This window comes from Botryllus schlosseri, chromosome 12, assembly GCF_051294905.1.
Source record: "Botryllus schlosseri isolate E-star chromosome 12, Bs_hap1, whole genome shotgun sequence".
Lineage (NCBI taxonomy): Eukaryota > Metazoa > Chordata > Ascidiacea > Stolidobranchia > Styelidae > Botryllus > Botryllus schlosseri.
The window spans coordinates 11,763,633-11,789,824 of record NC_137247.1 but is presented as its reverse complement, the minus strand read 5'-3'; the positions used below and the strand labels follow the sequence as shown (position 1 = coordinate 11,789,824).

The following is a 26,192-nucleotide window of genomic DNA, read 5'->3' as shown; positions in this document are numbered from 1 at the left end:
TCGTGGACCGGCACCGGTCCGCGGACCGGCGGTTGAGAACCACTGGACTAAATAGAAGGCCATCCCTTTGATTCGACTCCCGAATTACCCGCTCGAACGCCCGCATTACCTATTTCGCGTCATTCATGCCGATTTACAGTTAACCCTGGTTCGGTTTATCAGCAATTTTTATCAATTCAATACACCACAAAATTGCGATGCAATGGAAAGATAGGAAGGTGTCGAAACGACTTGGAGTAGTCTTAAGAATCACGAATCAGACACCCACCTTGGCCTAGGCGATGTAAAGAAGAGGCATGCACAGTGCACACTGAATGAAAAGTAAAAGAATATATTATAGAAAAGCGAGGGATAAAAATCGAGTGGCATACAGGGAAGGCGAGATCGGTAGGCCAGGTCGTGGTCAGGTAATCTTGAGGGCGGACTAGTATTGATTTAGTAGAAATTGCTTGTACCCTGTACAGTGTACATTAGCCTAGCAGTTAAAGCTGTAAAGGAGGACGAACTGCCAGAAAAGAGGATATTTAGGCGTCATCGGCGGACATCATTTTCAATTTCTTGAAAATGAAGGACAAATCTTCCTAAAGGATGACGTATGGTAACCCTAATTAAACGCGACATTTGATGTTAATTTCATACTGACTAATATATTGTACTTTTCTTGCGAAAATCCACGAATCAAAATCGTAAATATCATCATGCAAGATCTCCTTGAATTATAATATGTGGCAAGTTTGCTTTTGCATAATGAATTTCGAGTGGCAATTCTTTCAATCTTCCAAGGCAGGTTATCATCGTAGTTATCTTGTGCTTGCCTTAGCCAGTACTTCCCAACCGGTGGGTCGCGAAGGATTTCTCAATGTTACAGTTTCCTATTCAATATGCCAGGTACATTATTTTGTCACGATTAGACCAGCAAATACACGTTCTCAGTTCTCATCCTCTAAAACAGGGCTGGCCAACCTTTTCAGCCAAAGGGCCACATTCGATTGACGAACTTTTGCGCGGGCCACTTTCCGCGCGAAGCGCGAAAATTTGTTGAAGTTCATAGGTCAATAATATTGTCACTTGACTGTGTTACGGGCCTGCTGTGTATCCCTGGGCTAAGTTTGCGAGGACTGGGCTATTCGGCGCATGGACATATCGATATCGAAAGCTGCCACCAACGTGCGTCAATCATTTCGTGCCTAGGTTTCATAGTCAACGGTCTTACTGCGAGCGCAAACGCAAGGTCGCATATGTTAAACGACACTTTGTCTGGTAATCGCGAATATAGTTAGACTCAATCTGATACGTACGGTGTTCTTCCATTTTCACAAAGGGGCAACGATATTAAAAACAAGAAATCGAGTGACAACATATTGCGCTAAGCTTGCAGAAAATTTTTACCTTTGATAAATCTATCTGAAATTATTCTGCTCTATTGTAGTGTACGAAGATATACCAATATGTGAATAGTCGATGGATCTGTCAATGAGTCGAAACTGATATTTTATTCGTCACATCTCAAGTGTCGGGGCCAGTCTAATCAAATTTTTTGTTGGCTTTGCAAGTTCACAATCTGTGCAATCCATTTTTGATGATATTAGAAATTTCGGAAATTACCTCGCGGGCCACTCAAAACCTTCTCGCGGGCCACATGTGGCCCGCGGGCCACGGGTTGGCCGGCCCTGCTCTAAAATAAGTCGTATTTGCGCCCATTAACGCCACCTTCTCACAATATAATTCGTGGGCCAGGTTTCCGTGACAGTCATTTTGATTGCTGCGCGAAATTGGATAGCGCGTTATTGTGCACGTGTTATTGTGCTGTGCATGCCTGAGAATTAGAATTAATTCCTTCCTCAAAAGGCTTTGCGTACGCTGATCGAGAAATACAACAATGCAGCCCGATTTCGTGTTATAATGAGCAAATTGTCGCGACGCAAGCTACTCAGAACTAGAGGTCGATCGATATTGATTTTTGCAGGCTGATACCGAATAATCGACACACTCACAAGGCCGATAACCGGAAATCATAGGCCGATATTAATATAAGAGGAGCAGATAACCATTTCGCTAAAATATTATATGTAAGGCAAGATGGCACTTGTACATAGTACAGAAAGCTGAACAATAAACGAGAAAACTGAAATTAAAAATAATTATTGATTAATTGTGCCCATTCATTGAAATTTGGGATAACCCAAAAAGCAAAACGTGAAACAGAATTACAGAGCTGCAACCCAGTAGAGATAGATTGTAAGGTAGGAAGCATAATTTCTCTGCATGATCATGCTCACCCAGTTAAAATCGTCTAGCAAGGGTAAATCTGTCACGTATCGCCCTTTGCGTCGTCGATTTCTTGAGATTGAGAACACGGCTCATTGAATTTCCAATATTTTTGAATTTTTTTTTGATATCTGAAATATCAGTCGCGATATCGGCCTTAATTCATACGCCAATATCGATAATCGAGAAATCTCCAAATATCGGCCTCGATAATCGGCCAGGTCGATAATCGGTCGACCTCTACTCAGAACCCCATTGTGTTCAAAGTAAAAGATACGCGCCTTCTCGTTTGTAATCATCTGTTACGTGTTTTAATTCTTATCTGCTTCATACAATCATACACCCGTATTCCTGAATTATCGCGCAATTGTCGTTACCCATATACGACGAATTGTACGTGGCGAGATAGCGTTGTGTTTCACAGCTGCAACACCGATAGGTTGCGGACCGTTCGAGTCCGACCGAGGTCGACACCATATTCCCATCCGAAGCGTTGGAGGTATATATCTATACATAGGCTCCTACACTCGCCATCTCACCCGCGTAACCGTTGTCTCAAAAAGCCATGAAGTGGGCCGTGCTACAAGTTGGCAGCTACGGAATCAAAATAAAGAATACCGCCCTGGTGCCAATGACCATCGCAGTCGGAAAACACCATAAAACAACAATAACTAGCTACACATTGTACGTATTCATTCGGTATGCCATACCTCATGGTGGATCGGAAAATGAAATTTGGATGAAAAGTGCATGGGTCTCGAACTGAAAAAGGTTGGGAAGCACTAGACCAGGGGTCGTCAACTCAAAACGGGTCGCGGGCCACTTTTCAAATTTCGTGGCAGCCGCGGGCCGCATGAATTCATTATCGATATAAAGTGGGCAGCCACGTTTTAAAACTCTACGTCAGTACAACGCGGTGCTATCTAACAAAGGCGATGGGTATAGTGACCACAAAAAAAGTAATATTTTACTAAAAGAATAAAAATATAACAACGGATCACTGTCATCAATTTCATTTTATTTTGAACTCGGAGCTGTGCACGATACCTGGAAACGCTTTTTGGGGCTAGCGAGATACGTTACTACGATACGTTACATCTCCACTTGAAGCTTAATCTTGTAGGGAAGCCCTCATCCAGTAGTTCTCTAACCTTTTTAGACATGCCCTCCTTTTTGATACTGAAAAATTTCGCGCCCCCCTTATCGTCATATCACAAAATGCATCCGTAATGCTAGCTATCCCAACGGATAGTTTGATGGCATGGAAGGTTATGAATGTTGATGAGAGAATTCTATAATATGAATTCCGGATTATACACAGAGCAATAACTATAACTATGAATTAGAGGTAAATCGCGCCAAGCGCGAAAAAATTTCCAGTTGACTGCAGCTCCGCACCCCTTCAGATGCTTTCACGTCCCCATAAGGGGTTCGCGCCCTCAGTTTCAGAACCACTGCCCTAAGCCAGTTTCTAAACGTCTCGGTATTGGCAGTGTTTGGGCCATTGCACGTCCATTTCAGAATTTCAAAATGTTTTCTTAGATTTCTTCCGAAATCTCAAATCATGTGGCGGGCCGCAAAATATGACCTCGTGGGCCGCGTGTTGGTGACCCCTGCACTAGACTAAACAATTTTGAAAGGGCCCACAACTAATTTAGAGCTTTGATGTAGCACAGTATGGTTCATAACTGGGGCGATTTTTTTGACATGTCAAAAAAATTTCACATTAGGTTAAAATTGTAGCGTTAGGTCAAAAACTGTTAAAATTGTTTACAAAGTCAAAAAAATTTCGACCCCTGCATTTCGTTTGTATCGTAGATTTTGCACTGTCGGTGAACTTATCATTTGATAATTTACAACTTGTGGCCCACTTTATAGGCCCTCCGTTGTAGACGGCCCATTGTCTGCTCATTGAAACAAATAGGTTGGCATGATATTATGGTCAACGTACCGCAATATCCCAACTGAAGCAAGACTGCTTGGGCATTGCATTGTTCTTATATCAAGAAGCGCATAATGAAAAATTGTGAAGTAGACAACATTGTCAGAATAAAGCAACACGGTGTGTCACCAGCAGTAGGCTACGCGCAACTTCAGTGTTGTCAGCCGACAACTGCTGCTGTTGAACGTTCTTTCTCCATTCTTGGCAAGCTACAGACACTCTTACCCGAGAATGTAGGAAAGTATCTTTCGTTGTAATACGACGAATTTTAATTATTTCTACCATATATTTACCATATGATCAAAATTTTGAGTTTTTAGGTCAAAATCTTCCGTTTGATAGGTAAAAAAATCGCCCTACTCATAACTTGTCAGGAACTCTTGCGAAGTCAACTATCATGCATTTTTTTATCGGTATGACACATGCATCTCTATCGCGAATCGTAAGCAACAATACAGTTCAGATACCTGTAGCATTGAGATAAAACGCCATCCTTCATGGGTAGCAGAAGTGGCTGATAGTCGCTACAAATCTGTCATGAATATGAATCTATTAACCGAATACAGTCGTGATAAATCCAAAATATAACAATTTTGAATTATACAAACGTTGTATGCTTCGTTCGCAAAAGGCGATTTGCAATTGCTGGGTGGCACATACGCTTCGTAAATAGATGCACCCATATTTGCTCCGGTCAGGAACGTGAATATCGTCGCAGCCGTTACGAAGACAATCTGGCAAATCCCAAACCCGCCTGCTTCATGTATCGCTTCATCCAACGTCTTCATCGTGAATATTTCGATCAATTTTTTCGAATGCACGATCCGCTTTTCAGGCTTATATAAATGCGATAGCTTCTAAAGTCATAAAATCGCAGATAACGACCAGTATCGCAGACAACGACCAGTAAGGAACATATTTTACAGACAGCAGCCATTACACAGGTTGCATATACTAGCTATATCTTCGAACTAGACATCTGCAAATGTACTTCCGCAAGGTTAATTGATGCCAGAGTAGTTGATGTCTTTGATGACTATAGTGAATTTGGTGAAAGGAAATAATACATGTCCTGCTTCGAAATGAAGAGTTATTCTTCACTGCACTAGGATGGCATAACATAATGAGAAATTAGATAGTTTCGATGACGACCGGAAATCCAGTGGTATTAACAATTTTGGTAGTATATTTAATATCCGAGTCATATGTTGAAATGAGAATGAGAATGTGGCAAATCTGTGCATTGCCTGTTTGGATATTATCGGTATGCATGCGGATGAAAAATTACGATTTTCAACGTCGTCCAATAGCCTTAGCAATCCGCTTTTACCTAATTATCTACAGGACGGAGCAAAACCTAGCTTCAGCACATTCGGCAGAGATCCTATTATGTTCGCTTTTTGTAGAACACCAAAAACTTTTGCCGTGTTCGGTTAAATGTGATGGTATATTTTACCTTCGATTTTCTTCTTCTCGTACGGATTCGTGATCACACGAATGCCTCAGAGTTCCCGCCATCCCTAATAAGCGTCATGTGTATTGTACACACACTGCACTGCTCATCCCTCGAAATGAAAATATAATGATGATATTGTAGCGGATCTACAAGGCGCGCTCGTCGATCGTGTGATTATTTGATTACCAATTTGTGAATGTTTCCGCGTCCCTTTTCAATGCATGCATGTTGATGGGTTTACTGTTCAGTTACTAACTTCGCTCGCAATAAACGGAGCTCTCACTTCATTGGTGACCCCGACAGGCAGGAACGTATTCCTGCACTACGAGCAATCGAGCATGGATCAGCAAGCAAGCAATCAGAATGCGGTAGCTGTTAAGCTCCCAACCTTTTGGGCAGAGGAACCACGAGTTTGGTTTCGACAGGCGGAAGCACAGTTCGCCTTGAAAGGAGTTCCTGCGGATGAAACTAAATTCTATTACGTAGTTTCAGCTTTAGATCAGACCACAGCAAAACGTCTGAGAACTATTGGACAATCCTCCGCAGGCAGAGAGGTACAACACAATCAAGAGCAGGTTATTACAGTCCTTCGCCATGTCTCCACCAGAGCGGGCTGCACGTCTGTTAAAGATGTCACCTCTTGGCGACAGAAAACCGACAGAGATGATGGACGAAATGCTCGCACTGCTAGGAGATCATCACCCCTGCTTCCTTTTCAAATACTTATTCTTACAGCAAATGCCGGAAAACATACGGATAGTGCTGGCAAAAGAGGATCTAGATAACCCCCGAGATTTGGCTCAGCGGGCTGATCAAATGTGGCTATCGAGATCCGGCGATTACAGTATTAGTAAATTGAGTAAGACCAAACCGACCATTCCTAATACGATGGAAACGGTTTCAAACTTCTGCTTCTACCATCGACGATTTGGCAAGAAGGCACGACAATGTTGCCCTCCCTGTGCTTGGCAGCAGGAAAACGACAAAGCCGGTTGTCCGCAGTGAACGGGGCAACCGGCAACAAATTATTTTACCTGCAAGACCTGAGGTCCAACTTCCTTTTTCTTGTCGATACCGGGGCGGAAGTGAGCGTATTCCCACCCACCAGGCTCGAACGGAGACACAAAACCTCTGGTCCGCTGCTTACGGCCGCGAACGGAAGCATCATACGTACTTACGGGACCAAGCGTCTTTCTTTGGTTTTCCCGTCAGGCAAATATGGTTGGGAATTTACCTTGGCTGACGTGTCCCAGCCGTTGCTGGGAGAAGATTTCCTTAGGGCGCAAGATTTGCTGGTTGATGTCAAACACCATCGCCTTATTCATTTGCATTCCCTAACCAGCGTTCCTCTCGGTATTAGTGAACACGTTTCCCTTGGCCTTAATTCTGTCAGCACGGGAAGGTCTTGCTACGCGCAAATCTTAGCCGAATTTCCCGAGATTATTACCCCGCATTTTACGCATGTACAACCCAAGCACAAGGTGGAGCATCTCATCTTAACTACCGGACAGCCTATTCATTCTCGTGCAAGACGATTAGCACCTGATAAACTCGCCATCGCACAAACTGAGTTCAATAAAATGCTAGAGTTGGGAATCATCCGCCGTTCTTCGAGCCAATGGTCTTCGCCTTTGCACATGGTGCCCAAGGGTTCCGGAGGTTGGCGGCCTTGTGGAGATTACAGGCGTCTTAATACCGCCACGCAACCAGACCGTTACCCCATTCCACATCTTCAAGACTTCACCGCGCGTCTCGCGGGATCAAATGTCTTTTCTAAAATCGACTTGGTGCGAGGCTACCATCAGGTTCCCGTAGCACCTGATGACATTCCGAAAACGGCTATTACCACACCATTCGGATTGTTCGAATTCCTACGCATGCCATTCGGGCTTAAAAACGCAGCGCAGACATTTCAGCGAATGATGGACATGGTTTGCCAGTCACTTGATTTTGTCTTTGTCTACCTCGACGATATCTTGGTAGCGAGCGAATCGCTCTCACAACACAAACGACATCTTCACGAACTTTTCGGAAGGCTATCCAAGCACGGACTGGTCATGAACATCGATAAATGCCAGTTCGGAAAACCCGTCATAGATTTCCTCGGCCACCGGGTCGATAATCACGGTGCTAAACCACTACCCGGGAAGGTAGACGCAATTTTGAAATTCCCCCGGCCCACAACAGTGAAAGGCCTTCAGGAATTTACGGGGATGATCAATTTTTATCATCGGTTCATACCCGAGGCAGCGAAAATCATGATGCCTCTCTATGGTGCTCTTTCTGGAGATCCAAAAACGCTACTTTGGACAACTTATGGTGCTCTTTCTGGAAATCCAAAAACGCTTCTTTGGACAACTGAGATGGACACTGCAATGGAAAAAGCAAAAGATGCTCTAGCCAGTTCCACACTTCTCCATCATCCTTTACCAGATGCAAAGACCGCTTTGACGGTCGATGCCTCGCAATACGCAGTTGGGGCAGTTTTGGAGCAATTCATAGACCAACGCTGGAGGCCATTAGCGTTCTTCAGTAAACACCTCCGACCGCCGGAGCTCAAGTACAGTGCTTTTGATCGGGAATTGTTGGCTCTGCACCTTGCCATTCGACATTTCCGGTATTTTCTTGAGGGCCGCAACTTTACAGCCTTTACTGACCACCAGCCACTGACGTTCGCATTTGCGAAGATATCAGAGCCTTGGTCGGCGCGTCAGCAACGTCACCTGTCGGCAATCTCTGAGTATACCACAGATATTCAGCACATTGATGGGAAAAACAATCGTGTAGCTGACGCTCTTTCGCGAATTGCAATTTCTAATGTACAGAACCCGTTACTCGACTTAGATTATGAGGCAATGGCGAGAGCCCAGCTTGACCCGGAGGTACAAGTATATCGTACGGCAATATCAAATCTACGCATCGAAAACGTTCCGCTAGGAACGGCCGGCCTTACCTTACTTTGCGACACTTCCAGAGGTACGCCACGTCCAGTAGTCCCTCGCTCTTGGCGAAGGAAAGTCTTTGAAGTTGTGCACGGACTCTCGCATCCTTCGATCAGAACAACGCGAAAACTCGTGGCATCAAAATTTGTATGGCATGGGTTGAAGAATGAGGTCGGATTATGGGCAAAACAATGTGTTCCGTGTCAACGCGCTAAAGTACACACACACGTCCTGGCACCGCTAGCGAATTATCCACCCACAACTTCTCGTTTTCAGTCGGTAAACATTGACATCGTGGGACCATTGCCAATGTCACAAGGTAAAACGTACCTGCTGACAGTGGTAGATCGTTTCACTCGCTGGCCGGAGGCGATACCCATGGAGGACTCGACAACATTAACGTGCGCTAGGGCATTCATCGCCAACTGGGTGGCACGCTTCGGTATTCCAGCACACATTTCCTCCGATCGGGGACCGCAATTTACTTCGCATTTATGGGCCCAACTCAATCAGCTACTAGGCGTGATCCTACACAGAACGACCAGTTTCCACCCGCAAGCCAATGGCCTCGTGGAACGCTTCCATAGACATTTGAAAAGTTCCCTTATGGCAAGACTCACTGGTCCAAACTGGCTGGATGAGCTACCATGGGTTCTTTTAGGCATCCGCACCACTCCCAAAGAGGGATTTGGGGTTCTTTTAGGCATCCGCACCACTCCCAAAGAGGGATTTGGACGCCTCTTCGGCCGAACTTGTGTACGGTGCTCCATTGACGGTTCCGGGCGATTTTGTTTCTTTTTCAGGAGAAAGCGCGCATCGGGATTTGCCAACGTTACAGGAAAAGATTCGCAATCTCCTTCCACGTCCTATGTCACGACACGGCACGGCAAAAACCGCAGTTCCTGCAAGTTTGAAAGAATGCACATACGTGTTCATTCGAAAGGATGCACACCGACCACCGTTGACCAGACCTTACGACGGACCGTACAAGGTTCTGAAGAAATCGACGAAATCATTTACGCTATCCATGGGCGGCAGAACAGAAGTGGTGTCCGTCGATCGTCTAAAGCCGGCGTATATGGATTTTAACGAACCAGTGGAAGTAGCACAACCTGCAAGACGGGGCAGACCACCGCGGCAACCAAGTGAGATCGAGCAACCGCACGATCTTCAAAATGCAAGAAGATCGAAACGCAACAGGCATCCTCCATCTCGCTACGGTTCCTGAGGATCCCCGCCGCTGGAGGGGGATGGTGTAGCGGATCTACAAGGCGCGCTCGTCGATCGTGTGATTATTTGATTACCAATTTGTGAATGTTTCCGCGTCCCTTTTCAATGCATGCATGTTGATGGGTTTACTGTTCAGTTACTAACTTCGCTCGCAATAAACGGAGCTCTCGCTTCAATATACTGTAACAGTAACATTACCTTTGGACCGATTTATCAGCTATTTGTAGAAGCGACATCTGATTTCTTAGCCGTCTGCTCTAATCTGACTTCTTAGCTACATCATGAGTCTTAGGAATAATGAAAATTGACATTGCCCTGTGCCGAACAATTACTGGCATGGAAATTTCTCCGACGAAATCTGGCGAAGTGCTAATTGAATATTTTATTTCGCATAGTGACGATATAAACCATATGCATAATGAAGATCCATTGTTGTCAAATATCATTTCGAGAAGTACATATGAAGATTTTTGACAATTTAACATTCAAATATAATTCCACGTTATTTTGCAACTGCACCATTTCATAGGTATCTTTTCAATACGCTTTCCGACGTTTCAATCGCATGAGTAGAAATGCATAAAGTATATAGATTGAAAACATTATGAATTTGATCAAGCGCCATCCATATATGAATGCGTTAACGTCTTTATGTATTGAGGAGTTCTGTACAGTTTCCCGTCAGTCACGATCACCTTTGCAACACCGCAAACAATGTCCATTTCTGATCGTAGAGCAAAGTCCTGGGTCTTTCTCAAATATATCGACTCCGTCCGCTATCGTCTGCGGAAGTGGAACTCCTTTCGTTTCCGGCAAAGACAAGATTACCAGACCTATGTTTGAGACATTTATATGGGATGAGATACAAGCAATGCTGCACATCGGATTATTATCTTGTCATACCCGCGAGAAGCGCTAGCAACCCGAATATTACGTACGGAAGCTCTTCGCTAATCAGTCCGGTCATTGCTATCAGCGGAGACACGATCCCACCGACACGTGCCATTGAACTACAAAGACCAGTAGCGAAATTCCTGCAGAAACGCAACGAAAGAGAAAAATCCGTCAAAGCAGACGCTACCTGAATACTATACTAACACTATACTGAATACTATTGATCAACAATGTATAATGTATATGTATATATCATGGCGGGATCGACAATATATATACTTGGATATTCTTGACTGAGGAAGCGTTTGTGACAAACGCTCTATCGGTAGAGTGTTCGAGTCGGACAGTTCAGCGTCTATCACTCTATCTGCGACCTCGCGGGCCGACGAATACGTGCTACCATGTTATTGTCAGTGCCTTTAGCAGCTATATAGGAAATTGTGAGTCAAGGCTGTAGACTCGGCTAACTTTACCATCGATCTCGAAACCAGGAAGTCCAGGCATTCTCAATATCACTGTGACACTTCTGAAGATTTTCATTGTGCATATAACCAGGGCCGAAACAGCACTTCGTCAGCCCCCTCCAAAAAAAACGTTGGTCTTGGGCCCCCCATAGGGTGATAAACCTAACTTATGGGGGGCTTCGCCCCCCCCAGACCCCCGTAACGATACACGTTATCAACGTTACTTGTGAGAAAGATTTGTTATGATCGTTAGTGGGTCAGTTTCGATCTCCGAATCGCGCCAGGCGCGAAAAATTTCAATAATTCATGATTGAATCGGTCAATGATATCGGGAATTGCATATATATTGCTATAAATTTTCTATCCGCTCTCTGCCCACGTAATCAGATTTACCGGTAGCGCTGAGTGAGTTGTTGCCTTGGAAAATGTAGAAGCCGTAAATAATAATTTAACATATTCGGGTGGGCCCGTTGGTATAATAACTTCGTTACATGGTGTTATTTCGTGTTCTCCTATCTGTTATCTCAAAAGATATTAAAATCGCCAAATTGTACTAAACTAAAAGACGCACACAATTTCAAAGTGGTATTTCCTGACTGGCAAATAATTTTTCTCTGTGGGATGGCATTTGTCTTGTAGATTGCCATGACAGAAACATTTGGCGTCAGCCATTTATAGGCTCCTATGGAGAATTGAGGATATCATATATCTACATCTATATATACAGAAGTTTTCGGTTAGCTTAATGGGCAGTCTTTTCCGGCAACGGTATTCACGCAGCCGATCGTTCTGGCACACTTCTCGGAGTCGCATGTTACATATAGCCCAAAACTACATATGTCTTGATGTGTCATGGCGCTGTAATGGTCGACGCCGAAATGCCTATTTCTATAAATCATGCGTATTTTTTCGTGGGGGAAGGGTACTCCCTACCCAATAATGAAGATATTTGGCAATATTTAATCGCGCATGGCGCGACAAAAAATTGAGTAAAGTTGCATAAATTTTCAACAAAATACTCTATAATTTATGTTAATTCACGAAATAATTTTGGGCCCACTTCGAGCTCGCCCCCCCAATTGGGGGTTTGGGTGCTGCAGTTACGGTCCTGCATATAACAGAAACGGGCTATAATTTCAAGATATATTTCTTTGTTTCGTTTGTCATTCTTTTTATTAATCAAAGTGTAAAACTTTCATTATGCCTCACCCTACAGCTCAGCCGAGGAAATGTGGATAGAAATACCATATATGTATGAGCTCTGAGGAGTGCGTGTGCAACGTGCATGAGTGTAGCTGTAGGCCTACAATCAATACAACAAAAAATAACATGACAAAAAGTATCGTGGACGGGATGCGGTTTAATCTGTAGTGTCATCAATGCGAAATTTACCTGATTTCCGTTGGGTATAGTTCACTTGCTGTTATGAACATGGTTGAAAAGCTGATTGATATTGCGAACTTTCCAATGATCGCCAGAACGGTCGACGCTAAAAATCAAACAATAAAGATAATGTTCGGTATGTCTGGGTTATGTAACATTGATTTGGATCGGGCTATATTTTAAGAAATTTTGATGGGTAGAATTACTATAACAAGAAGTCGATGTAGATCCTTTAAAACGGCAACATAACATAATTTCAAAAATTGAAAGTAAAAGGTATGAATCCGGCCCGAGACTCAGCTTTGCTTGACATGCCTGATCTAAAACCTTTTGGACGCATGGGCGTCTGTTGTGGGACGGTCACTGTGTCCTCTTATCACATTAATATCCAGACTAACCTGAATTTAAGTGAGAAATCTCTATTTCACCTGTTGGATGCGAGATTATTTGTATCGCAATGCAAAGCAACCCGGCAGACACCTCGGACACGCTGCCTGTCAGCCGTCGCCCGCAAATATTGACCAGCGGAATCGTTATCACCACGGCTACCGCTTCCGCTGCAGCGTTGATCAATAAATTTATGAATGGATCCCCGCTCAGAGCTGCAGCGTTCATAGTCAGCCCGTAGTAAACACAGGAGACGGCAAACCTGCGAATATGCACGATTGCACATACCCGTTTCATTGTATATGATCAATGATCATTGATCAAGCAAATTTGCCCATTGTTACAGCTAATGTCTAGGACAGTCAGACCTGGAAATTATTTGGTAGGCCTACAAGCGTTGTACACTAAGAGAAGGCAAACAAAGTGACTCTACACTCTACAGCTTGCTGCCGCCGATGAAGCGAATGGATGTGGTTCAATTACCAGTTGTAAAACATTCGTAGCGTTGCTGAACGTATACTTGGAGTTTTGAAGACCAAATTGAATGCATTGGACGACTCCGTGTTTGATTCGCTCTCTTCTGACATCAGTTTCATTTGCTCTGGAAAAGGGTTCAGACCAAGGTGATGCTCAGTCGTGACTTTTCACATTATTGGACGAGCACGAATGCATTGCCCCGACTCATCCGTCAAACCCTTGCTACATAATCTCTGGCAACTGTAGAATGTAGCCGCATGTCATTCATATGGATTGGGTACCTCTTGACTCCATTTTTGCCCCGTTTATTCTGGCGATTCTTGCGATCACTTTATCCGCTTCGTCTGTTCGATTCTTCATCATAAGCCACCGCGGAGATTCCGGTGCAAACCTATACATTCGATGTTAGGAAATTACATTTGCTCCTGTTGTTCGATTTTCCTAAATTACTCAATACTAAATAAAAATAGTCATAAAATTTACTGTGATTTCGTATCCAGCACATTTAGCATCGTCATGGTAACCATCAGACTATCAGAAGTGATATTATAATCAGAAATATATCTTGAAAAAAGGTAATTAACGTTATTTCGCGAGGCACGCTTGGATTTTTAGTAAAGCACAAATCAGAAATTACATGATTTTTTCTATGCCGTATGCGTATACTTTCTCTTAGTTCCAGGTGCCTATATTTGTCATCATATAATCGGAGATAGTTTGATTTCAAAGCGGATTGCGTATCTTCTTGACATGTATTTGCACATTGCGCATATGCTATAATTGTTATAATAATTAGCAGACCGGTCATTTATCGGCCTATATCGACTTCCTAACATTAGCATTTGAGCAGTTATTGAGCAATGCGTATATTGGAATAATATGAAATATCTAGGGTGGCATTTGAAACAAATGGTGTTTTGAAACATTGCCATTTAAAAAAAGATTTTTTTTCTCTTCAAAAGTTGTACAATTATGCTAGACTTGTGTAAATACTTTCCACAAAACATGTAGTATGAGCCGATGGACGATGTTCACTCGATGTAGTCGACGTACACGATATGGAATGGTTGGAAATCTCGAAATCGTCGTCGGTTCAACAGTTTTAGCACGTAGCTTTAGATCAGTGGTTCCCAACGTGGGCGATTTGGAGGTCTAGGTGGGCGAAAATGACGAAAGAGGCGACAGGGGGGCGAAAATGGACAAAGGGGGCGACGGGGGGCGAAAATAGCGAAGGGGGCGATAGGGGGGCGATGGCGCGTCAAAACGGCTGAGTTACAAAAGTGTGTCAAACTAGACATCGAGCCGAAAATTTGACCTTTTTTTTTTAGTCAACCCGCCGGTGATTACAGTTTGTATTCCCAATTTTCGGTACACAAAATTTGGGGGGCGATGATCGGTGTTGACCTTGAAAAGGGGGCGATGGGTCGAAAAAGGTTGGGAACCACTGCTTTAGATCATTGGTGCATAATGGATGTTATGATGACGATGACCACCGGCCGTAAAAATGCTGCATAACATATATAGACCTGGCCACACATATTTTTGGTCCGTTTAAGACAGAGGTCGGAAGCCTTTTTCGAGAAAGGAGCCATATTTACCCTAATTTTCAATTGTCGATGCCATTCCATTGTGGCGTCACAATTAAATATTCGTGACGCCATGACTAATAAAAACAAACGAAAAACAATAAAAACATGTTTTAAACGTGTTTGTTTTAAATTGATTTTTGTTATAAATGCAACCCTAGAAATATCTATTTCGACTAATGACTAGTACATGCCGTGCTACCAGACAATAATATCCAATCCAGTGTTTCCCTAACTTTTTTACACAACGCCCCCCTGGGCATCAAATCCGGTATCAACGCCCCCCTAACCCCCTGCCACTCCCGACAAAATTTGGTTCATTGAAGAACCGCTGCAATATCTCCTAGCGAGACCTGGGCAAAGTGCGGCCCGCGAAGCTATTCTGTGCGGCCCGCGAAAGGTTATTTGTATTCAAAACATAAAACTTGCTTTTTGTATGATTAAAACCATAGGCTGTATCAACTGAGCCGGAAATTCGTTTACGTTGAAGCCTGTTCAGTGTTCAGTAGGGCTGTTCAAAAAAAACTTTTTTCCTGAATCTTGCTGGTTACGTGATTAAATCGTTAGGTTGCCTTAACAAACGACGCACACCAAATTTTATCTCATTCCAACCAATAATCGCTGATTTCGTACAGTTTGAAAATTTTGAATTTACCCAAAGATACAAAAAAAAAATTGTCAGATTTTTCTGGTAACCCCATGAAATCGTTGCGCTGTCTTCAAAGACGATGCAAAACAAATTTGACTCAATTCCAACCAGTAGAAGCGGAGCTATTTGAGTTTTTCTTCGATAATTCGGGGATCATCCTACATCGGTGGATAATCCAAGAATTATCATCGAAAAACTCAAATAACTCCGCTTCTACTGGTTGGAATTGAGTCAAATTTTTTTTGCATCGTCTTTGAAGACAGCGCAACAATTTCATGGGGTTGACAGAAAAATTTGACAAAAAAAATTTTTGGCATCTTTTGCTAAATTCAAAATTTTCAAACTGTACGAAATCAGCGATTATTGGTTGGAATGAATTAAAATTTGGTGTGCGTCGTTTTTTAAGGCAACCTAACGATTTAATCACATAACCCTCAAGATTCAGGAAAAAAAGATATTTTTGAACAGCTCTAGTTGTTCAGTGTTCAGTAATAGACCACGATTACGCTGCCTACGTACCTCGCAGGCTCGCACGCGTAATACAGATTCAAAAGGAAGGCAATGTGGCAATGTGGCGAAGTATGAGTGGCAATTAAAATCACTCTTTCCATACAGTTCAGTTCAAACCTTCTGTACTATTCCTTATCTGTACTTTCCATCATTAGTTAGTAGATTGATCACGTTGATTACGCTCGCTCTCCTCACGTAGTGCGGTGACTACGCGATACGTTGTCAGTTGCTTTACGTGTCGGGTCTTGCGTTATCGTATTTGAATTGTTTCTACTGTGTATCTGATTTGCAGGGTTGGGCACAATGATTCGAGTACTCGAATCTGAATCGAGTTTTAATTTTAATGATTCGAGTCGAGTAGTAAAAGACGAAATTTTCGAGTTCTGAAATTATACGCTCCTCGCCACTGAAAGTTGATTTATCAAGGAGAATTATAGTTTCGATACTAATTTTCACAGTTGAACCTTGAAACCGTGATTGGCTGTATTGTAGCATACGAAACATATAGTACGAAGCTACGAACGTTACTGAAAATAGCGCATTTCCGAAGTCATGGTCATCCCACAATATTGTCACCAAGTGCAATGAAATCGGTACGGTCGAAAAAATACCAAAGTATCTGCAATGTGATGGATAACAGCCATTATATTCTTTGTGGTCGCATAAAAAGTACATGTTTGAACTTTGACATATTACATTCTGCTATGACATCATATGAGTGATATACTGGATTACTCGACTCGACTCAAAGCATATTACGTGATTCAGATTCGAATCACTCGGGTACTCGATTTTGCCCAGCCCTACTCGTTTGTCGAATGTTACAGAATAAGTTTAATAAAGCCTATCTCTATAGGTCAGAACACCTTCTTTGTTGCCATTACCACATTTCGCCTTATACGGTATGTGTTTCAAATTGCCACGTGATACGTTTCTAAATCCCTAATTCGTAAAACAAGTTAATCAGTGCTCGCGATTATATATGACTCATCATACTTATCATCATCCATAAATGATGAACGGGCAGGGCATGTCAAAAAAAGAAAGCCTAAAACTGGGGGTAAAATCAGGGGTAAACCCGTCCTTTTAGTTTTTGCCGAGGATGTCGCCGATATTAAGGATTTTAATTAAAGTGGGTCTTATAACACAAAAACACGAACACTCGGTAAAGGGAAGGTGGATTTCAGAAAAACTGCAAGCTTCGCTCAACATCAAGGCTATTTAAGCTGCAAACTGCTCGGAAGGCAGCGACCAAGATAACAAGCTTTGGACTATCGCATATACATCTCAGTGCATTGGTCTAGAAGTGGGGGGCCTGAAAGCATCTAAAGGGGGGGCGCAAAGCCGCAGTTTTATGTTTTTTTTTTCGCGCCCCGCGCGATCAACCCACACCTTATACTTGTTACTCTGTGTTTTGTCCTAATTTCATATTTCAGAATTCTGTCATCAGCAGCCATAACCTTCCATGCCCTCCAACTTTATCCGTTGGGATTGCTAGCATTCTGGTTGCACTTTATAATATTTTGTGATATCATGATAAGGGGGGCAAAATTTTTCACTATCATAAAGAGAGGCGTGCTTAAAAAAGTTTAGAACCATTGTTTTAGAGTCTTAATAGAAGAACGTGGGCAATTTCACCCCTCCTCCCTCGCGCAGAAATAGGGGGTTGTCGGCTGGAAATGAGGGCAATCTCCTACAACCAATATTTATTGAAGTTTTAGGTTATTTTCGGGATTTAAGAACCCCCTATTTTCGATTTGAAAAAAGTCATTTTCACTCCACCCTAGTGGATATAGGGGTTTGAAGAGAGTTAAATGTATCAAGTTTAACATTGTTTCGAATCATGACGGCAATTAGATATTGTTTTAATTTACCGTCACTTTTTCATTACCTAACATCAACGTATTCACGGATTAGCATTTATTCACAATGTAATTTAGAAATATAATTAAAACACGCTGGTTAATATAGCTAAAAAATTTCACTCGGCCCGCCAACGTATTCTTTCCTTCTCATTTGGCCCGCGGAGGAAGATAATTGCCCACCCCTGTCCTAGACTTCTGTGTTGGTCACATTGATTGACAGCCCGAAATACGTTATGTACGCTAAGTCAGTTTCACATTTTAGTGAGAATTCCACATATCATCGTACTTCGTGGTAGCGCGACAGGCCCTTAAAATTTCATGGTTCTCATTGTACAATGTACATGCATTTGAATGTGTGCTCTCAACTTATGCTCGTTTAGTGTCACCGAATAATTAGTCTATTCGTTGTTTGATCGATTGACGGTTTGTTAGAACACTCAATGTTGCATAGCAATGAACATGTGCGGAGAGCGTTGGCGACGATTTTGGATTGAATGCACCTTGCACGACCACGACCGCGTCCGAAGTTCATAAATCAGACTTTGGTGCACAGACAGAGCTATTAATTTACGGATTTCATACACAATTTCCCATCGTCCATAGCATCCACGTTTACTCTCAGCGCCCCTTATTCTCTCATCCCCCCCAATCGCCCAATTTGTAGCTAGTGCCCCTTCGAGATCGCCAGGGGGACGCTGACGCCCACTTTGGGAACCACTGATCCAATCGATAAAGCTGAATGCTGACTGCCAAGGGAAATGCCTACAATTGAACCGATTTTTATATAAAGTTGTGGTTCATTATACCCTATCGATCCACGCTTCAAAATAAAATACCAACTCACCACCAAATCAACACCCCTAATGCGGCGGGAAGAGATATCGCTAGCTGCACATGTCTCCAATCTCGCAGGAGGTATGATATGAGAGATAGAAATGCGAATCCGAACGGAAATGAAATTTCAATTGCTTGAGCTACTGCGGAGCGATATTTAGGAACGCTCAACTCCAACGCTGTAAAAGAAACATGTCACGTATTTAGAAAAATTCTCAACTTCTTGTCGCGATAATGTGTAGATTTTCCGTACAAAAACGATCGATGGTCCACACCCTAACCTAACAGCGCTTTATCATAAGGTAAAGCCTGGATTATAAATTTTAATGTAACGTTATGATGGTCTCAAACAGCTTATAGCATATGAGTCTTTGTCAACTGTAACTAGAGAAAATGTGTCTCCCTTACTTACAATCGTATTAAAGACTATTGAATTTCTTTGGGCAAGATCAGAATTCGCTGTCGACAAATTTTGTATTGCTAATACGGTGAGGACTTATTCTGCACGATCACGATCAGTTTACTTATTAATATGGCTCGTAATCGAACATTATTGAAATTTTAAATACCTTCCGTTATATTTTACCACTAGTTGTCAGGTTATTGGGAGGTTATATGCTGACATATCTTACAATAACGAGTGATGATTAAATACTGTACGTCAGGGGTGTCAAACTCAACTGAAGTCGCGGGCCGGATTCACAACTTTATATCGCTCGTGGGCCGCACCATTCAAATGATTCCAAAATATTACCTGAAAATCCATGCCCTTGTTTTTCATTTTGAATACTTTATTATCAAGGCTATAAACACAGTATATTACATTATATTACGGAAAATTGGGGTTGTATTCTAGCTTCACCTTTAATAGCATACAATGGAATTGGCAATATTCCGACGGGGCGGCAGAACACTGTTATCAACCGAGAAAACATTGACTCTACCGATGATATAAGTTGGCATGTAAACACGGACGTTGTAATCTATATAATATTATTATAAAGCGATTGTGGTTTCTCTCGAGGCCGGAGACCTTTTGAGTCATAAGTGACGTAGAAGTACAACCAGAGATATTTGAATTATATTTCTGTAATTCTTCATGTAACCTGCATATTAGGGTTTCGCATTGGCGTTTTCGGTTTTGTGAATAACTCGCTTCTCGTCAATTTTCCCATAAAACTCCAAGCTCAATATGCACATTTTGTTTTCTCGGAATTGGGTGCCAATGTCAGTCGCTTGCTCATAATGGTGACTAGAAACCACAACACCGCTTTTAGATAGGTATAAGATGGTTATAATGTGGCCTTCGAACACAATCGACATTCGCTGTCTTGAGGGGTTATTTCATGGGCGTATTTTGTACTGAAAATTTCAAGATTTGTTAGAAATGTGCTGGATAATAATCGCATATTTCAATCAACTCAAAATTGCTTCGCGGGCCGGGTGCGGCCCGCGGGCCGTATGTTTGACACCTCTGCTGTACGTTGAAATATGGGATCTGGGAGACGCTTATGACGAGAGTGGGAGATAGGAAGTGTCGCGGATCCATATGTTTTGTGATGCCATTCATTTTAGTACAAGCATCATGGGAAATTACCACCAGCGCTGTGCACAACGATTCGTGTGCCCCGTATCTAGTGCTGATTGAATTAGTGTGGGATGGTGAGATTCAATTTTCTTCCAGTACCGAAATTATTATTATAGTTAAAGTAGTAATATTATCCTTTGTGTCCTTTCGTCCTAGTTAGTGTAGGACTAGAACTGTAACCCAGATTGGCGGTATCACAGCATCCAAAACATGTTGACACAAGTTTACGCAAACACAAGCAGAGGTCTACGCATGTTCAGGAAAATGACATTTCCGTAAAACTGCGACTGCCTCGCGGTATTATCACAAGACGCTAAATCACGAAAATATTTTCGATGCAGTGTAACTGGTGTATTATTTCCTTTGTGGTCTCATAGCAAGTATATGCATACTAACTGTTCAAGGGTTTCTTGCCGTACATGATGTTATAATGTGTATAAGCCTACTCAAATACCAGTGGCGGCTCGTCCTATAGGGCAACTGGGGCATTGCCCCACCTAAAATTCTGTTAAATAACAATTCTTTACCATGTATAGACGCACACCTATCTATATAAACCGAAATCACAGCGAAAATCGTATACTTCTTGTCCTTTCGCTTGTAAACGCCCATATATAGCGAAGTCTCTGCGAAAATCGAATTCTCTTCTGTGTTTTCGCTTTGCGAATGCCTAGCCGGGGCTTGCCCCGGTAGCGCTCATAACAAGCTTTCACTATCTATTCTCTCAAAGCCGCGCCCAATAAAGAAACGGTGATTTACTCTCTCCTATTCATAAAATTACCGAGCAACCGGGGCACGATAGCTCTGTGCCCTTAAGGTGTGATGTAACAATCGTATCTATAGCTAAACTCTGTTACCGTCATATGCGTTTCGTCGACCTTTGCTGGTATAGGTCGATTTTAATGGGGTTTCACACCATGAAAACTCTTGAAACTTGTTATGTCATGTCGTGATGGTGGTATTTAACACTGCCCCAAGTTTCAGGGTTTCTACTTAAAGTTTAGGGTAGTAATTCCGTTTCCGAAGTTGAGTGTGTGCTGATCCGTCATGTATCGCAAACAGATTTTACTCAAAAGCCGGTATTGGTATCCATTGGTTTTGACGATGTTCAATACTGAGATCGGTTATGACATTTGGCACGGTAAGTCTTAATGTTAGTATCGAACGCTGTACCAAGTTTTAAGTTTGTCACTGAACTGTGTTAGTGGTAATTTCGTTTCCTAATTCGAGTGAGAGCTGACTCGTCATTTATCGCTAACAGATTATACGCAAAACCGGTATTGGTCTCTATTAATATTAACGATGCTCCTTACCTAGATCCGTCATAAGCTTTTGCACGGTATGTCTTGATTTTAGTATCGAACGCTGTGCCAAGTCTCAAGGTTGACACTCAATGATTAGGGCAGTAATTTCGTTATCAAGGTCGAGTATGGTAAAGATGTGCTCCGATCTGACACTTTAGCCTACAACACATTGCGGATTTCACCCAAAAGCCGGTGTATCTGCGGTAACGTTAACTGAGATGATGATATCATTCTCAGTTTGCATTCAAATATTTACTTTGATATTATATTCTCCTATGTCAATTTCACCGTGAAATTGTGGCCTTCAAGCCCTTTGCTTACAACCCCCTGTCAAGCGCGATAGTTATTTGGTTTTCGATGGCGGCTAACAGCTGATCACTTGATCAGCCTATTCCTCAGTAAATTTTACGCAGAATTCGGTGTTGGTCTGTTCGCATTAATTTTGACAGTGTACCATACCGAAAAGGGCCATGAGGCTACTTCTCGATAATGTCATGTAACAGTGTACCAAGTTTAATGCTTTCATCCACGTATTTATTCGGTAATATATTTTCCAAAGGCGATTTCGCAGCAGACCTATAAGACAGTAATAAAAACGTATGTGTCGTGTTACAGTCTCCAGTTTCAAGGCCAAAATCTCTTATGCTGTACCGACTATACCGAGACCAAATTTCCGAGGCTGCTATTCTTAGTTCTTTAGAATGATGTTTTGGATTCAATAGGACAGGCCCAATCTATGAGATAACAATTGCGTATCTGTCCGAATTCGTTGACCTTTCCAATTAGGCTTACGCTATCTCTCGAGTTATAGTCATTTCCATTTCTGCAGATAATTAGTCAGGTCTAATGCGAGCATAAACCGTGTTGAATCTTTGTTCCGTACGCCGTTTACGCAGTTACCACACTTCAAGTCACAGCTCACCAGCGGACCTCTCGTGGCACATACGTTAAAATCACTGTTGCCGGGAAATTCATGTTACCGTACCATCATTAAGTTACTTGTTTACGTTGGAAAACGCCATTGTGACGTCATCTTGATAAAAAGTCGCTTGCAGCCCTTGCCCCACCACCCGATACTGTCACGAGCCGCCACTGTCAAATACTCTATTCGACTCGAGGCTCACTACTCGACGCAGATACGAATCACTCACGTACTCTATTTTGTACTATCTTCCTACTACCATCAACACAAGCAGACAAGACGCTTCTGTCGACCTTAATTAGTTTGCTCTAATAGTGTTACCATACCACTGACCCCCCTGACTTTTAAGAACAGGAAGGTATAGGAGGAAGGAAGGCAGTTTAGGTTGTCAAGTCAACGCCACAATTGTATACAAACCATGTACGAAAAGTACGAGAAAGGGGCCGAATGCAAACAATCCCAATGCTGCTCTTGTAATGCTATACGCCACGTAGGTCTGAGTTATCGATAGCAATCCTCCTGTAACGCACAATCCTATCGATATGATGAGTATAGCAAGCCGTCGACCAAATCTGAAATGTTTACCGAAGCTATATGCGGCCTAAAGACGATACAATATCATTAAACGCTACTGACCTGTCTGATACGTATCCAGTTAATATGTTTCCGAAGCCAACGCCCACCATAAGGGCAGACTGCGATATGTATCCTGCCCACTGGCTACCACAGACCAGATCGAAATCCGTGACAATTGTGCTAGACATCACGGTTTGGTCATATTCCCAGTCGTCGCATTGTATTACGTCGGTAGTCGAGCTATTGACCTGCGATTTCGGATCGTAATTTATATTTCTACCCTAGCTTTGAAATTTATGTATTTTTATGAGAAGCCTTCGAGTTTTAATAAATGTTCTATTGCAATGGATGTGGTATTGAAAGCTATTTCTCTTCTTTATATTGCTTGCGTGTTGACATGGATAGGCCTACCCTACACCCAATGATTGCTCGCTGCTAGTATTGATCTTTATGTAGGCCTAGTTCATTATTCAACTCAGTTATAGCTCGAAGAGGCTGCTTATTCCAGCGAGCGGCATATGTATAGAGGACTGTCACTGTATGTATAATTGTATAATCAAGCGCGTTTACAACGCAAAACTGTCACGTGCATATGTAATGTATAAGTGAATTGTGCATGAAGTTCAAATTGCTGTTGGCATTGGGTGCAGATACCATGCAACTAGAAATATACTGGATTTATTATACCTGAAATCCGCAACTTGTACCATTTGAGTCTACGTATGACACAAGTTCGCCTGTAATATTCATATAATTGTACCTGAACAAGAAAGCGGAATATTATTAGGCTGTAATTCATGCCGGGATAATATTTCAGTGATGATGGTTCGGGTAGCTGGTTTCAGATCTCGGCTCTAGTTGTTAATGGACTAATGAAGGCTGAAATGTGTCATAGCGGAAGACAGCTGATATCACTTTATGTAGCCTATGTGACATGCGTTTGCGTACGTATAATAGCATAAAGAATTAACGAATGCCGACGTGCGAAACTGCGCAGTGCGCATAGTAGAATCCATCAGTTCATTGCATACCTGTAGCATTGAGATAGTTTGCCATCTTCTGTGGGTACCAAAAGCTGTTGGTAGTCAGTGCAGATCTGTCGAATTCGTGAACAAAATACATTCCAAAGGAATGACACAACCCCGGGCGCAGCCAAACAATGGCTTGGCGCCACGTAGTCTACCTATTTTGACTACACTAACGCGATGTCATCGACATATTTCAAATTGGGGTGTAAACACCAGCTAAAGAATCCGGAAAATACACCTATGTAGTTGTTGATTACATTTTTCGAACCATGATCAACTAACCTTGCTCGCTTCGATTTCAAAAGGCGACTTGCAAGTGCTAGGCGGTGCGTATGCTTCGTATATGGATGCGCCCATATTTGCCCCCGCCAAGATCGTGAATATCGTAGCAGTCGTTACGAACACAATTTGACAAATACCAAAACCGCCTGCCTCTTGTAGGGCTTCATCCAACGTCTTCATCGTGCGCGAAACGTTTCGCTATCGTCGTGCAAGTTAGTAAATACACTATTATTTTAGATTTGTGACCAGTTTGAATAAATTAGATTATTAGGAACGGGTGCAAAATAACAGTTGGAGAAAACGTTTGTTATCAAGGAGTATATATGTCTGTTTATTGTAAAAGTGGGGCATTATCTCCACCATTTCCATACACTGCATCAAAGCCCTATCAACAAACCAAGATTGACTTCAGTTCTCGAATACCTTCAACCATACAGGGGCATGGTATTAAAAAAACTCATATGCCATATAAATGTAACCATATACTAAAACATTCCGCCGTCATCGCTACTATTCCCAATGCAGGCAACAGGTACAGGTACACCTTCGTGTTCACTTGCTCAGATCTATACACATCATACAAAAACAACTACAACCACAACCTTTATAGGTCAATGTAAATGCAGATTGCAGAGCTTTTATCTGTGATATTCGTTTGTATACCGTGTTTCAATACACGACGATCTTCAATATTTGAATGCAAGTTTGAGACTACCATACCCCTTGTACACCCCAACGTTGTATGGAATAGCGACAGATGAAAGATAGTAACTCGGTAGGTGCACGGTGTTAAGCAAACAAAAACGGACATAAAGTATACACTGCAAAGCATTTATCATTATGCGTCGAAAACAACTGGAATGCGACTAAACGGCGTACTGCGATATTTCGGTTCACATCCGTGTTCCATATTCGAATCTTGATTGCTCAGAGGTTCGCATTCACAAACGTACCTTAGTTGGTCCTACCGGGGACTACGATAACCTAATCGTAGGCCGCGATCCTACCGTGTGAACATTTTACTGAAATGTCAGTCATTTTAACTATAATCTTACGATCTATTGATAAAAAATCCTTGGATTTCACCTGATTCGCCGAACCACAATTGACAGCAAAAAAAATAATTTGACACCAGGCTAAGAGGAGCCGCATGACGTCATAAATCATAATATTTTGGGAATTTGAGCTTGTGACTTGTTCAACGTTTATCCTGATCTCGGCATCTTCACAACGCGCGAAATTTAATTTTGAAACATCACAGCGAAACGAGAACATTAATTGCATAAATACGATTTCAAGCGCTTCTTTCTAATCGTCTCCATCTAATAATAACATTAACGTTGACTGTGTCACGTATAATCTCTTGGTGTCCCCAAAGCTTTCAACCCCAGTCGTACAATTCGTGGTTCTATGCCATTGATTTCTCTAGTACATTATCTCTAGAAATTTATATGTAGGTGATGAGCGCCACCTCTCATTTACAATAAAATTGTACATTGATAATGTTAAAACAGAACAACGCTAGACAAAACGGCCATTGTAACCGTAGCCATTGCCTCGACAGGATTGCTTTTTATGAACACTCCGACTCCGAAAGTAGTCTGT

The 26,192-nt window shown here is 42.3% G+C and overlaps 2 protein-coding genes and 1 pseudogene across 2 annotated transcripts in view; 1 reads left to right on the top strand and 2 right to left on the bottom strand.

Annotated features, from left to right (window-relative positions):
* LOC145452091 (solute carrier family 22 member 3-like) overlaps nt 1-5,259 on the bottom strand; it is a 28,813-nt gene extending 23,554 nt beyond the window's left edge. The window contains exons 1-2 of the mRNA XM_080330305.1: nt 4,819-5,259; nt 4,678-4,742 (exon numbers count right to left, since the gene is read on the bottom strand). Coding sequence (XP_080186431.1) covers nt 4,678-4,742; nt 4,819-4,998 — 245 coding nt within the window. The 5' untranslated portion in view covers nt 4,999-5,259. The remainder of the gene's footprint in view (nt 1-4,677; nt 4,743-4,818) is intronic.
* A 538-nt stretch (nt 5,260-5,797) lies between these two features.
* LOC145452094 (uncharacterized) lies at nt 5,798-6,671 on the top strand (annotated as a pseudogene).
* A 3,579-nt stretch (nt 6,672-10,250) lies between these two features.
* On the bottom strand, nt 10,251-25,561 carry LOC145452090 (solute carrier family 22 member 3-like). Its single transcript, XM_080330304.1, has 12 exons — nt 24,588-25,561; nt 24,309-24,373; nt 23,965-24,037; nt 23,338-23,525; nt 23,119-23,273; nt 18,898-19,066; nt 13,725-13,834; nt 13,450-13,567; nt 13,008-13,228; nt 12,589-12,685; nt 10,742-10,872; nt 10,251-10,671 (listed from the first exon to the last, which is right to left on the bottom strand). The coding sequence occupies exons 1-12, from the start codon at nt 24,765-24,767 to the stop codon at nt 10,520-10,522; spliced, it is 1,659 nt and encodes a 552-aa protein (XP_080186430.1). The 5' UTR covers nt 24,768-25,561; the 3' UTR covers nt 10,251-10,519.
* Nucleotides 25,562-26,192: the final 631 nt, after the last annotated feature.